Genomic DNA, 16,035 nt, shown 5'->3' with positions numbered 1-16,035 from the left:
CTTAGAACCAGAAAGAATTATCTTCTTGAGTTCAAATCTGGCCTCAGACACTTACTGTGACCCTGGGCAAATCGCTTAACCCTGTTCTCTCAGTTTCATCATCTGTAAAATGAGTTGGAGAAGGAAATGGCAAACTACTCCAGTCTCTGCCAAGAGAGCTCCAAATGGGATCACAAAGAGTCAGAGATGGTTGAAAACATATTATGTCCCATGTAATATTTACATAAAAGACTATAAACATTGAGTATGACTGTTTATGCAAAATAATAAACCGAAATTGGATAAATTCCACAAATTAGAATATATATTGCTAACCAGAAATCATGACTTAAGAGACATGTGTTAAAAATGGATTTATTACAAGAGAAATGAACATGCATGTGGAACTATGGAACATGGAACTGTGGTAGGCTGGAAATTAATAGTTTAAATAAGGAGTTCACAATCCAAGCAGAAGCTTGCATCTTTATGAATTGCAACAAGGGGGGTGTGGGAGCGAAAAGCTGTCCCCTCCCAAATGGGAGTGGCCTGAGAGGAGGAAGGGAACAGTAGGGGTGGGGAAAGGATTAATTCCCTTCTGAAGGGGACTAGAAAAATGAAAGAAAGAGAGAGGGAACATGAGTAAGTAGGATGGCAAAAGCAGCATTCTTTTGCCTTGGGAATTGCTAGACGAGGGGTGGGGAGCCTGTGGCCTTGAGGCCACATGTGGCCCTCTAGCACCTCAGGTGCAGCCCTTTGACTGAATCCAAACTACACAGAACAAATCCCCTTGATAAAATGGTAAAAGGATAAAGGGATAAAATAATAATAATTAAAAAAGGACAAAAAAAGACTGTGTTAGACTATGAAATTATGATGATCACTTATTTGCAAGAGTTCCAGCTACACAAACAGTTTCTCAGTCTGGTGCAAATTGACTGGCCCCTGTCTTGACTCCAGAGGACACATAGGGATGTAAACTGCTTGGGGTGTAAACAACAAATTAAGTCAGCTCAGGGAGGGACTTCATCCTTGGCATGTTCAGGCCCTCCTGCATTGCATACTCTAGGTCCAGTGTTTCTGGAAAATATTGCAACTCAAGAAGACAGGTAAGGGGCAGCTAGGTGGCACAATGGATAGAATGGATAGATTACCCTCCCGGATTCAGGAGGACTCGACTTCAAATCTGGCCTCAGACACATAGCACTTAGTAGCTGTGTAACCCTGGGCAAGTCACCTAACCCCATTGCCTAGACCAAAAAAAAAAGACAGGTTAAGTGGCATTCAGGGTAACAATACACACACATACAATACATATATGTATGTATATACATACATATACATATGTGTATGTATATATATAGGTATGTATATGCACACACATATAAATACACACATATTGTCTATCTATCTATCTAAGGTTATTTAAGAGTAAATGGGCTCTTCATCTCAGGGTGTGGTAGGGTATTACCTTAAACAAAAAGAGAGAACAATCTCATTCAGGGAAGGTCCTCTCTTATCAGTCTCTTGAGTTAGATGGAGGTCAGGAAATGTGATGGTACCAGCTCCCATTAATGTCCACATCATATAGGACTTCACTGTGTAGTCAAAGTCTCTCTCTCTCTCTCTCTCAACCACCTTGTTGGAGGTCCTTCATCCATGTATGTCCCTAACCAACTAAAGTAAGTCCCTTAAATAGATACCCAGCATTACACTTAGCATTCTTTCAGACAATCAGGGGTCATGTTCCTATTTATGCATATAACACCCAGCACAGGGCTGTCTTTCAGGGCATTGCTCAAGAAGGTGTTACAATTATGTTTTAATAATATATTACTCATTCTCTTATTTGGTAGACGTTTATGTTCTAAGAAATTCTCATGTTATCACCATGTGCCATTTCATAATAGTAATTTATGAAGTTGGAACAAAATACTGCAGCCTATGATATATTCAAAGAGAAATAACATTGAGTACTGATATTAGGAAACCAAAATTGTGTTCTTACTGTTGAAAATTACTTAATTTTCACAATTACCCTCAATTAAAGATAGACAGCATACTTCCAGCTTGTACCAATGAGTATATTTAGATACTTTAGAAACACATTTTAGCTTTTATGGGTTCATTGGGTAGTGCTTGTTTTATAAGGTAACACTAAATTAGTATGATAAGTTAACATATTAATAGAGTGTATGAAAAACTGTAATTAGCTCACCAATTCAGATAATTCAGCAGAGGTAATTCTTCCTCTCCTTATAGAACTCTTAATTAAATTTGAACATTTTATACAGAGTGGGCACTTATTAGGTGGATGGTTTTTGAATGAATGCAACACCGAATTCTCTACTTGGCTTTAGCTGGATTTCACGACTCTTTCCCCCAAAATCTATAGTGTTGTTTTAATTTTATTTTCATGTTCATTATGTACATTATTTGTTGTTATTAAAATTACTTTTGTTAATAACTATTGATTTACTGCCTTGATGTAATACATTCTGCTTTTAGAAGTCTTGATTTCTAGACTTTATTACTGGTGGTAGCTTTCATAAGGCAATTCACTTCTTGAAGCACCATTTTCCAATTTGAAAAATACAATTACTTTTTCTTTCAAGTAAATGTTAGAAGATGAATAAGATATTAATAGTAACATATTAAAATTGTCACAGGGACTAAAATACTAATTATTTTGAGATTTCAAATATTAGAGACTGAAATAAATGAAGTTTCCTGGTTCAGTTTAACTATTCTACATTTGGTATGTTTCCTATTAGCAATAACTTTTGAAGTATTTGCCTATCTTTTTACCAAATTTTGTGTTTCATTAAAAGATTTTTAGATACGCTTTGAGTTTGATTTGTGATTTAGGTGCTATCTTTGAATGAAATGATGGTTGAAATCAAATGAGTACACTTAAAGTTTTTTTTCTTCAGATTTAATACTGGTTAGAAGTTTTGGAAATATACAATTGCATTTAATAAAGTCTCTGATTCAAGTGATAATTAATTAAAAATGATCCAAGAAAATTTACCATTAACACTTCTCAATATTCCTTTATGAATATATTATTTAAACTATTAATTTCCAGCCTACCATAGTTCCATGTATAGCATTTGTGGATAACTTACTATATGTTTGGTAACATTCCCCATTCCTATTCAAATATATAGCAAACTCTAATTCACATTAGTTCCATGAAAGTACTGTTTGAAACAATGAAAATAATGAAGATTTAAAAAAAACCATTTCTACTTTTTTCAACATATTTAGTAACAAATCAGGCTGACAATAATTTCTCAAAGAAGAAATAATTTGGAATCAGCACATTAATGTATATTTTCAAAGCTTTTGTGGGTGCTCAAGTAGTTTATTCTAATTTATGCTAAATTTGATTTTTATTCTCTTCATTCAACACTATTAAAATAGTTTACTAAGTCAATGCATAGTTGATCCTACTTCCTTTCTGAAGAATCAGAAATCTCTCATTAGTAGAGTTTAGCTAAATAAGTTTTTATAGGCACTATTCTTTCATGCTTTGTCACTTAGCAATCATCTAAGACAGGTAGCTCTACTTCCTTCCTCCCCCACAAAATTATAGATTTTCCATGAAAAACACTTGACCCTAAGTTCTCCAAGTTCAACTTCAGAGTTTCTATTTTGGAGTGTATGATTGATCACAATTGTTGTCCAAGTGAAAATGAAGTAGTCATTTGTGAGAAAATGAAGTTTATTCGATATGTTTTGTATAGACAGAAAACCTGTATCACAGACTCTATAGATTTTCTGTAAATGCTGATGACATGTTTTCCATACTGACTTGGCTGCTCCAGAATTCTCTCTTCCGTCTTCTATTCCAATGCTTTATTGTCTAATAGCTCCAAGATTTTAATTCATGTCTCTTTCCATTAGGTAGATGTTTAGCTACTTTCACTATCTGATGATAATAGTAACTGAATGAGCTTCATCATGATATCTTTTAAAAATGATGCAGTTTTTAAATGCACATATTGCATTATACCAACATGAGTATTCAAATAGACCTTGCAGGAGAAAAAAAAATTAAATGTAACCAGCAAATAATATTTTTTAAAAAATGATTAAGCTTTGGAGAGTGTTTATATGGAGAGTGATTCAGTGATATTTTATAGTTTTTAACATGTTTTGTCTATGCAATTGATATTATATCATTAATCACCCTGCCTGCATGTCTTTCAGGTCAGAAGGTGTGTTTTGCAGACTTCAAACATCCCTGTTACAAAATAGCCTATTTTCAGGACTTGTCAAGTCGAGTGGGATTCCAGGAGGCACGCCAAGCTTGTGAAAGTGATGGTGGAGCTCTTCTCAGTCTTGAAAGTGAAACGGAGCAGAAGTTAATAGAAAGCATGTTACAAAACCTCACAAAGCCAGACACAGGCATTTCTGATGGTGACTTCTGGATTGGGCTTTGGAGAAATGGAGAGGGACAGACATCGGGTGCTTGTCCAAACCTCTACAAATGGTCTGATGGAAGCAGTTCCCAGTATCGGTAGGTGTGGATGCTGAAGGCATGGGTTATCATTTTAGTGCTTAATCTTTAAGGGGTAAGCAGATTATCTGTAAAGGTGGAAGAAGTCATCATATTTTTGTGGGTAATATTGATTTAAAATATTTTATTGGTGTATACTTTTAGAAACTGGTATACTGATGAGCCTTCCTGTGGAAGTGAAGCTTGCGTTGTGATGTATCATCAACCAACTGCCAATCCTGGGCTTGGGGGTCCTTACCTTTACCAGTGGAATGATGACAGATGCAATATGAAGCACAATTTTATCTGCAAGTACGAACCAGGTGGGAAACATTTTATCAAGGTTTTCATAAATATCACACTCTTGATTGTTTTGTGGAAAACTTTGCAATTCATTATAGCTTGTCATATCACTAAAACAAACTGTGTTTTCTACATTCCAATGTGTGTACTGCATTATTCACTATGACAATGTTGGATTAATGACTAAACATGTAGTAATTGTTCAACATCAGGAAGACTACAAATTCTTACAAAATACAATTCTCATTCATGTAAAAAAATCCCACTAAAACCATGGGAATAAATGAACTTTTCCTTGATGTGATAAACATTATCTAAACCAAGAGGACTGAAGGAAGGAAATGAGCATTTATTAAGTGTTTGGTGTATGTCAGGCATTATTCTAAGTTCTGGAGATACAAATAAAAAAGCAGAAAGAATGCTAACAGAGTAGCTAGATGGTGTAGTGGATAGAGCACCGGCCATGGATTCAGGAAGACCTGAATTCAAATTCAGACACTTACTAGCTGTGTGACCCTGGGCAAGTCACTTTGCCTCACAAAAAGAAAAATTTACATTATAATTGAGGAAGACAGCACAACAAAAAGGCATCAAGTAAAAAAGAGTGGGATGGGGTAGGGTAATAAGGGTAGGTCAACCTTGGCCCCTCTACAAAATGGAGACTCAAGAAGTAAATCATCAATGAGAAAAATGGGGTGGGTCCTGCAGAAGGATATTCCATGGTGAATGGGCGGCAGGGACGGGAAGCTGTTCCAAGAAGAAGAGACCCCAGGCACTGATAGAAGTTCCAAGATGAGGCAGCAGGAGGAATGGTTTTGAAGTCCAGAGAAATTAGGAACAAGACTGGGAGGAGAGTGAGCTGATGTTATTTGTAATGGAGATATACTAGAATTGTTTCCAGAAACAGCAAGAGTGAAACATAGATGTCCATTGTTGCTGCTGTTATTCTAGAAATGCTACCTATAGAAATGAGAAGAATATTGAGAGAATAGAAATAGATAAAAATGAAGTAAAAATTATCTGTATTTGCAAATAGTATGAAGCAAAAGGTCAATGGTTTCAAGAGAAAAAATTTAAATGCAGGATAAAAGGGGGAATAGCATTATATTATCTCATAATATAAAGCAATAATCATGATTTTTAAAAATCTTGATTAAAATATGGAAAAGTTGATCAGACAAGGTAATCAAGATCCAGAAAAAGTCCAACATTTTTTCTAAGTGCGCAGTAAACCCAAGAAAAGCATGTACTCGTGATTTGAGGGGAAGGAGAAAATGGCTATATGTTCTTTTAATGTCATTTCCTTTTGTTTTTATTCTACCATTCTGGTATTCACTTTCTTCTATGTAGTAATTATTTATTCTAAATATGTAAATCTCTTTTCCTTCATTTTATTTCCCCCCTTTAATTTTCTTTTCTTTTTTTTTGCATTTTCTTTTCTTTTTTTTTGCATTTGATTATTTTATTTTATTTTTTGGTGAGGCAATTGGGGTTAAGCGACTTGCCCAGGGTCACACAGCTGAGTATTATATGTCTGAGGCCAGATTTGAACCCAAGTCCTCCAGACTCCAGGCTCAGTGCTCTATCCACTGTGCCACCTAGCTGCCCCATAAATTATTTTATTTTTAATCAATTACATGTAAATAAAAAATTTTAACATTAGTTTTAAAAAATTTTGAGTGTCAAATTTTCTCCTTCCCATCCTTTCCCCCTCCTTGAGAAATTAAGCAATTTGATATAGATTACACACTGTGCAGTCATGCAAATCTGTCCGTGTTGCAGAAGAAGTCACAGACAAAAAACCTAAGAATAATAAAGTTTTTTTTTTTAAAGTATGCTTCAATCTGTATTCAGACTCTATCAGTTCTCTCTCTGAAGATAGCATTTTTCATCGTAAGTCCTTCAGAATAGTTTTGGTCAAGAAGACCTGAGTTCAGATCCAGCTTCAGATGCTTACTAGGTCTGTGACCCTGGGCAAGTCACTTAACCCTGTGTGTCTCAGTTTCCTCATCTGTAAAATGAGATGGAGTAGGAACTGGTGAACCACTCCAGTATCTTTGACAAGAAAACCCCAAAAAGAGATCACAAAGAGTTGGACTGAAAAACAACTAAACAACAAATAGATAGCTTTGATTTCCTCTTCTGAGAACTACCTTTTTGTCTCCTTTGACCATTTTTAAATTAGAGAGTGGCTCATATCATTATAAATTTGACTCAGTTCTCTATATTTTTGAGAAATGAGGCCTTTGTCAGAGAAACTTGCTATAAAATTTTTTTCCACCGATATTCTGCTTCCTTTTTATCTTGGTTGCATTGGTTTTGTTTGTGCAAACCCTTTTTAATTTGATGTATCCATTTTACATCCCTTAATGCTCTCTATCTCTTTGTATAGTCTTACATTCTTTTACTTTTTTAGAAAAACTCTCTGCCATATAGTCAATTTTTCTAATCAGGTAATTGAAAATTTTTTTTGGGAAATTTTGAATTGAACTCTAAGTTCTGACCTATATTCCCTCCTAATTTCTTCTATTATGGATTTAATTTCTGTTTCGATGATGCTGGAATTTCTTGTTGCTCCATGCTTTCTTGGTATTCCACAGGATTCTATACTTCGTCAGTCACTAGTTCACTTTTTTTTGGCTCTTATAACGGAAATGAAATTTGTAATTTCTTTGTGGATTTAGTTCTCCTGCTTCTTTATAGTTTTAGGATCCTCTCTGCTGATTTATATCCTTGGCCACAGTCTTTAGAATTATATTTTTCTCTTGAAATATTTGGTATTCTAGCTGTTTTTTGGGGGTGTTGGTTTTATATTTCCCTGTTCCCTTTGGACATCTTCCTTCTCTTCTTGTTACTACCCTCTTTCTCACCAAGATTTCCTCTTACTTCTAAACCTTTGTAATCTGGCTTCTAACCAGACTTCAACTGAAAATACTCTCTCTAAATTTACCAGTGATCTCTTAAATGTCAAATCTAGTGACCTTTTCTCAGCCCTCATCCTTCTTGATCTTTCTGTGGATTTTGACACCAAGGATCACCCTTTTATCCCTGATACTCTTTTCCCTATAGGTTTTCATGATATGGCTTTCTCTTGGTTCTCCTTTGCATGTTTGATTACTTCTTTTCAATCTCCTTAGGTAGATCATGTCTGCTAACCATGGGTGTCTCCCAAGGCTATGTTCTGGGCCCTGTTTTCTTCTCCTTCTATACTGTTTCACTTGGTGATCTCATCTCCTCCTATGAATTCAATTATCATCCCTATGTAGATGAATCTCAGATATACTTATTCATCTCTAACTCCTCTTCTGACTTGCAGTCTTGTATCTCCTACTACAGATTAAGCACCTCCAAATGAATGTCTCATAAACACATGAAGCTCAACACGTCCAAAACTGAACTCATTAACTCTCTCCCAAGTCCTCTCCTCTTCTGAACTTGCCTATTACTGTCAAGTTTACCACCATCTTTGGCAATCTAGCTACTACCCTCATCTCCTCACTCTCCTCCATTAGAATGTGAACTTCTTGAGGTCAAGGACTGTCCTTTATATCCTCATCACTTAACAGAGTGTCACATATATGTGCTTAATAGATATTTGTTAAGTAGTTGCCACAATTTCAAATTTATTTTTAGAATTTCTGGACCAATTAATTCATAGCTCTACCAGTACGGTATCAGTATGTTTGTCTTTCCACAATCTCCTCAATATAGGCTATTCCCATCTTATCTTATCTCTGGCAATTTACTGAGTATGAGGTGAATCCTCAAGGTTGCTTTGATTTGCATGACTCTTATGATTAGGGATATGGAATAATCATTCATATGGAGTTAATGATTTGTAATTTTTTTGAAGAATTTTTGTTATTATTTTGTTTGTTCTTATTCTTCAACCACTTAACCATTGAAGGTATATGTTTTGTTGGCCTGAGTCCCTACTCTGAATAAATTATGAGGGTTAGTATTGGCCCAAACTGAATTTCAATCCCTTTCCTTCAGGGTAACCACCCACATTGGTACCTTGACTGATTCTTCTCGCCACTGTACTTCTTTGGGCTTTGGGGGGGGGTGATGGGGGAGTGCAGCTAGGTGACATATTGGATAGAGCACTGGCCTTGGAGTCAAGAACACTTGAGTACAAATCTGGTCTCAGATACTTACTAGCTGTGTGACCCTGGGAAAGTCACTTAATCCCAATTGCCTCCAAAAAACAACAACAGGTATTATATGGCAGTTACAGGCAGCCTCCCATATAAAACCTTTTTGTAAAGATTGATGAAATTTAGAGAAATTGACTGTTTTACATTTCACTGGTTTTCACTCCTTCTTTTAGAATCATGTTTTCCAAAACTCACCCTCCCCATACTCCTCTATGCCTATGTTTACCATATATCACAATCTATGAAGAATTCACCTCCCTCTTTATTGTCTGCAACTGAAGTTTTTACGTAAGCTGCAATTATTTTCATGGTGGTCTTTGCCATGAGCATTGCAGTATGAAATGATCAAATGTTACATGAAATGAAATGGTCTTTATAAACCAATTCTGCCACCTCTTTTATTTTTCTAAGGAGAACCAGTGAGCCATTTTTCCACTTAAATACAATTTCAGGTTGTTTTTTTTTAGTTGCATTAAGAATGCTAACAATTATGTGATTCATTTCCTAGAGTAGTATGTCCATTAATTGCTGACTAGACAAGTATCTCCTATTTAGAATATCAACTACCAAAGTAATATTTGAGGTGGTCTAAAAACGTCCAGAGTCTCATTACCCTCTGACTGCTTTTCTGCCATGATATAAATATTGTTGCAGAAACTGGAGAGCTTCTGCATGTTTGAAGGACATTTTATGTCTTTTGTTTATTTGCTTTCTGGGTTGCTATGTCCAAAGAATTCATATGTAAACACCTATTGATAAGTTTCTCTGCACTTTGGAAAGATGACAAATGTTTTGTTGCCAGAATCATATTTGAAGTCTTTTCAGCATGGTAGAACTTGTCAGAGCTTGCACACCACTGGCTTAGCCTTTGAGAAACAAAGGTCACCTCCATGTCACAATAATGCATTGGAGTAAGGTTTTGTCAATTATTTACTTAAGCAATAGTTATTGCTACCTAGCAATAATTATTTTAAATAGTATTAGGTACTTGGGGATTGAGTGATGAGTTTAATAAATGTTTTATTTTTTCCTTTAATAAATATTTATTAAATGATTAATACATAAATAGAACTTTGCTGGGTACAGTAAAGGATAAAAGGATGTTAAAAATAGTCTGTGTCCTATAGACATGATTTAATTGGGGAAACAAGACATTTCCATGTAAAAATGTAAATACTAATGCAAGGCAATAGATGATTAAATGTCAGAAAAGTGTTTTTAACTATAAGTGCTTCAAGACTGCAAAGGAAAGATTGATTACTATGAACAGGAGTGATGATTTATATCATTATAAATTAAATTTTAAAATGCTTTGAGGTAGATACAAGAAGGAATGTACAAATACAGTGTTTTTAATTTATAACTTTAAAAAGCTCACATAAGTAAACTAAGGGTCATAATTAAGAAGGAATGCAAAGAAATACTGTTTTACTAATCTAATTTATTCTTTCACTGAACTATTGATTTAACAGACAGTGTCTTAGAAAAAGAATTAGGAGGCAGAGCAGTGCAAGATTGTTGTGAGAAATTTGAAAAATTTTTCTAGAGAAATAAAAAAAAAACTCTGAGGCCTAATAATTGTGAAATAGATATTAGAAAAAATGGTGCTTTTTAAAAAAAGATTAAAAAAAATTCAGGAATCACCAGAAAAATCTGTTTCAAGGATACAGTACAGAAATGTGCTCCAGACCATTGTTGCTCGAAATACCAATTCCTGATGCAATAGAAATAAAATAAATTGCTGATTATCTTGCCTTATAGAATTACAAATAATACAAAATGATTTTTAAAACTACCTGGAAAACTCATACCTCTACCTTATTGGCTCTGACCAAGGGCTGATAATATCCTTCCAGCTAGCTGATAATTATCAGTAATTATCAGGAAACAGGATGTAATTCTAGACGTGTAGGTCTACAAAATGGGTAATTAATAAATAGATGGTAAAAAAATGGTTGTTTAGTTATAAAATGTTATGAAAAATTACAATAGAAATATATCTAAATTTAATTTGGTTATAGATAAATTAATATTCATAAAAACACATTTAAAGTGCTTTTCATTATCTAGCCTTATGTCTTTCATATTTAGCATTGGATACACATATATGTATGTATAAAGCATTTGTGGTCATTTACAGAGAGTTTTCCAACCATCCCAGCGGGAAAGCCCTTTGATGCAAGCAAGCCAGAAGATCCCTATCACATAGTTGTTACTGAAACAGGTAATTAGTTTACATTGATTTAATTGTTCTAACAAGAATAGAAATTATACTTTCCAATGCATTTTGCCCCAAAATGCAAATCTACCATAGGCCTTCTAAATACTAAATTAGCTAATTTCGTTAGCGGCTTTGTGATACTTTACTTGATCAGAAAAAATGGTCCTAATAGTTTCCAGGACTGAGGAATGAATTGAAAATATATAGCCACTGAATGTAGACATATCTCATACTGAGTTTATATGTATACTTACAAATATATGTGTGTGTATATGTGTGTGTGTGTATGTATACATATGTGTGTGTGTATATATGTGTTTGTTTATATATATGTATATATACACACACACACACAGATACATACATACATAATAATATATACATATGCACCTATATGCCTATATCTTCATTTAGCTAAAAAGCTAAGAAAAAAGCCATGTCTATATGGGACTCTTTTGTCTGTATGATGCAAATTAGAGTTTTCAATGACCTGTGAAGAGTGTGATATGGACTCTCAATTAAAACTGTATGTTAACAAGGAATTGTTTTATATGGGTTGCTACTTATATCATTGTGATCCCAGAGGAATGAGTTGGTTTGACTAGATAAACTAAGAACTTCTTGTTAGACTTGCCCTGAATGGGAAAGTCACTTTAAAGACATCTGAACTGTTGCCATAGAGTAAGAAGAGTATTCCCTTTCCCTTGGATTGAGAAGTTGAATGCAGAAGGAAACCATTTTAATTAATTAGTTGGAAGATTTAGTGAAGTTAGAGACTTATGGAACTCTTTATATCATGGAATGAAATAATAGAAGCTTTAACCAAACTATTCCATCTTTATATCTTAGTTTGAAAGGATTCTCTTGTTGATTTATTCTAACTAAATTTAGCATCCTAGGAGATAAAACCATTGTTTTATGTAGTCAAATAGAATTTTGGGCAGTTATATGGATATTTAGTGGTAGGAGAATCCATTTTGACTTGAATTATCTAGTATGATTATACTGATGATACTGAATTTACCAGTCAGTTACTTTATAGAGAGACGTGAAGACTACCATTTTGATTTTGCAAAAGACTGATTTTACAGTCTAAAACATTGTGATCTGAAGAATTTCTTTTTTGTCTTATGGTCCTGAAGAAGAGTTATGGTGTAATTATAGGCATCACAGTAATGAAGTGACTGTAGTAGCTTATCTTCTTAGGCAGATATAGAGTCCCCATGAGTGATGAGAAAGAATTAAAGAATAAACTAATTAACCTTAGAATTTAATTATGGTTGATTCTTTGCTCCCCAGACTCTATCAGCATTTATATTTTTATCACAGTATAAAAATAATTAGTGTTTTTCCTCTTTAATTAATGGAAGTGAAAAAGGAAAGAAAACACTAATATTCTATAAAAAACTAGTCTCATTCTGAATATCAGACTTACAAATTTACAAAGAACATTTATATTAACTGCTGTGGCTTAATTTCAGTTTGTTGTCTGACTAAAACATGCTTATATGCATATTATATATATGTGTGTGTGTATATATGTGGATAAATAGATATAGATAATTTCTAGTTATACTTGTTCTAATAACTAGAGGGAAGGGTTATATTCTGTCTTCTCAAATGCATGAGAAGTTTTAAGGTGAATGGGGAAAATGTCATATAACATACTGTAAGTTTTTTTTATAGGTATAATTCCCAACCTAATTTATGTTGTTATACCAACAATACCTCTGCTGTTGTTGATACTGGTGGCTTTTGGGACTTGCTGTTTTCAGATGCTACATAAAAGGTAAATACTAAATACATGAGATATTAGAATTTTTATAATTACATTTTCATGAATGAAGTTATCTAATTTTTAGTAGAAAATGAACTTATTTTCTTAGCTATATGGGGCATGAAACATATGTTGACAGATTTCCATACCTGCATATTCACTTTTTTTAACTTATGTTATGAATATGAATTAGTAAGAACTAGTAAAATTTCAAAATATGCTAGTATTTGGATCTGGAAAGCTGTAGATTATATAATAATGCAATGGTTATTGGGACTGTGAAATACTGAAATCCAGGTAATGACTCTGTTATCTAATGTAAAAATCATCTACAGATATGGCAATCTCATGAGAAAACTAATGGTGCATGATGTGATTAGGTGGAATGCAAATACATACATTGAACATGTGCTGGTATGAGATAGTCCTCAGAATGAATATAAATAAAAGATGATAAATTTGTTCTTTACTTTTTTTTAGCAGGGTATAATTATTTTGATCTTTTTAAACCAAGAGATTAATAGCTTTTTTTTAAAAGGATGATTGAACATGTTGCATTTATTGTTTTTATATCATAGACAGATAATGACTTTACATGTACACACACACACACAGAGTTTCTAAGTTTATTGTTTGTTATTTACCATGTATTATTACTGTTATATATTTGGGAGAAATTTTGTGTTTGAAATAATTTGATGTGATAACAGTTGGGTATTAATTTTGAAAATATTAATTGAATATGTTCAAAATATTTGATCTGAGAGAGACTATAACAGATAGATTAAAATTGGGAATTATATTCAGTAATGCTATTTTTTATTATGTCTTCAGAATAGGAACGACTGGGAGGCAGCTAGGTGGTACAGTGGATAGAGCACCAGCCCTGGATTCAGGAGGACCTGAGTTCAAATCTGGCCTCAGACACATAACATTTACTAGCTGTGTGACCCTGGGCGAGTCACTTAACCCCATTGCCTAGCAAAAACAAAAAAACCCAACAAAACAAACAGAATAGGAACTACCATTAATTTTGAAAGGACCACTACAAGTAGAGGAGAAAAATAAAAGTAAAGAAGAATTAGCTTAGCTATACAGGAACATAATTGGAAAATTTCACTAATATTAGATAAATCTATTATAGAAGGGAAGTAGTTTGGTGCAATGGGCAAAGTCTGCTTTCTAGTAAGAAAACTCAGGTTCCAGCACCATCTCCGATACATGCTTGTGTGATCTAGTAAGTCATGTAACCTCTCAGTGTTCCAGAGATAACTGTCTAAAGCTCTAAATTGCAGAATAGTTGTCAATATACAATGGAAAGAAGTTGAAGAAGTTTCCCTGTACCAATGAAGTTGTAATTGCAATTCAAAAAGAAACGTTACAAAAGAAAAAATGATCATAGAAATAAATGTCTTCATTAGGAAAATCTTTATTTTTTTAACTTTTTTTAAAAAAGTGTTATCCCACATTTGTTTTCCTACAAATAAACAATGTCCTTTTCCTTGCCAATGAGATTAAATAAGATTAAAAATTTGATCTAATGAAATTAAAACCTTCAGGCGAGTTTTTGAAAGGAATTAAAACTAAAGTTACAATTATTAAGAGGAAAAAAGGGAGGGGCAGCTAGGTGGCACAGTGGATAGAGCTCCAGCCTTGGAGTCAGGAGGACCTGAGTTCAAATTTGGCCTCAGACACTTGACATTTACTAGCTGTGTGACCTTGGGCAAGTCACTTAACCCCAATTGCCTCACCAAAAAAGCAAAAATAAAAAGGGGGGGAAATCCCAAATTCTTATTTTTGCGTGTTTTCTTTAAAGTGGAGAATGACCTTTGGACTCAAAATAATCAAACAAAAACACTCGATAGGAAGATGAAATTCAAGATGAATAGAATGGTACTTAGAGAGAAACTGGCTGCCCTGGACATTTTCCCACTCAATAGGATAAAATTATTTGAATTTTCTGGATTGAGATTAGCTCCAGTTTTCTTTCCCTAATTGTGTTGTCAGCTTAGTACTGGAAAAGCATGAGTTTCAAAATCTGAAGAAAAGAGGGATACGATAAGTAACAACAGCATCCAGATATTTGGTATTATTTCAGAATGATTCCTATGATATTTTGACTTGATAGGTCAAACTGAGAGAAATACATTATTCTCTTTTCCATCATCGAAATTTTCAATTAATCATTCTGATATATCAAAGTATACAAACATACAATTAAATTAGAATATTGCATTGTTTTATAAATAGAAAAGGAAATGATTTCATAAAAGTAATGACCCATGGGCTGTGGGAGTCTGAGGTGATACTATTCAGACCAGCTCATACCTGAGTTAGCTAGGAAGTAAGTATGCTAAAAAAAATTATCTCTTTTTTTCAGTAAAGGAAGAACAAAAGCTAGCCCAAACCAATCCACACTATGGATTTCAAAGAGCAACAAGAAGGAAAGTATCATGGAGATATAACAGCTCAATGATTTGTCTTCCAAGGAAGAATCATGCTTTAATTTTCTGTACGTGCATAATCAACGACATCAGAACGTTAGCTTGGAATGGCTTTGAAATCCCAATCAGCAAGATGAACTGTATGTTCTACCTTGAGGCAAATATTAAGATAATTTTATATGTTTGTTATCTCATTAACAAAATATGCCTTGCTAAATAAAGAAGTAAAGCCTGCTTATTTTGCAAAAGGAAGCTCCTGAACTTCACCTGAACAATAAATTGGACAGCAAATTAAGAATGACCCATGTGCATATCAGGAGTATGTGTTTGAAATGGTAATAGAAAGCTATTTTTCTTTTATCTTTCATGTTGTAGTGTAGTTAAAATACTATAAATTGTATTGAAATTTACATTGTACAAAATATTTTCTCTTTGCTTAGCTATTTGATAAAATAGATTGCTCTACTATGTATTTTTATGGCTTTTTATTTTTTTTAAAAGACTGTTCCTTATTCTAATCAAGCAAATGTGTCAATGTCAGCACATTTTATGGGAGTTTCTTTTTATTTTCAATACTGACACACTTAACTGAAGTGCTTAAATTCAAGTCTAATACTCATAAAAGCCACTTAAGATAAAACAGTCATTTG

The 16,035-nt window shown here is 33.7% G+C and overlaps 1 protein-coding gene across 3 annotated transcripts in view; it reads left to right on the top strand.

Annotated features, from left to right (window-relative positions):
* Positions 1-15,507, top strand: part of CHODL (chondrolectin) — a 162,311-nt gene extending 146,804 nt beyond the window's left edge. For 2 of the 3 annotated variants that reach the window (XM_020996062.2, XM_020996063.2), the window contains 5 exons: positions 4,195-4,504; positions 4,649-4,806; positions 11,084-11,167; positions 12,851-12,953; positions 15,322-15,507. In XM_020996062.2, the coding sequence (XP_020851721.1) occupies positions 4,195-4,504; positions 4,649-4,806; positions 11,084-11,167; positions 12,851-12,953; positions 15,322-15,406 (740 nt within the window). In that variant the 3' untranslated portion in view covers positions 15,407-15,507. The remainder of the gene's footprint in view (positions 1-4,194; positions 4,505-4,648; positions 4,807-11,083; positions 11,168-12,850; positions 12,954-15,321) is intronic. The other variant, XM_020996064.2, reaches the window with a different exon arrangement.
* Positions 15,508-16,035: the final 528 nt, after the last annotated feature.

Source organism: Phascolarctos cinereus, unplaced genomic scaffold (genome assembly GCF_003287225.1).
Source record: "Phascolarctos cinereus isolate Bilbo 61053 unplaced genomic scaffold, phaCin_HiC Scaffold_726;HRSCAF=1367, whole genome shotgun sequence".
Classification (NCBI taxonomy): Eukaryota; Metazoa; Chordata; class Mammalia; order Diprotodontia; family Phascolarctidae; genus Phascolarctos; species Phascolarctos cinereus.
The sequence above is the reverse complement of the archived record's forward strand: the minus strand, read 5'-3'. Positions and strand labels throughout refer to the sequence as shown.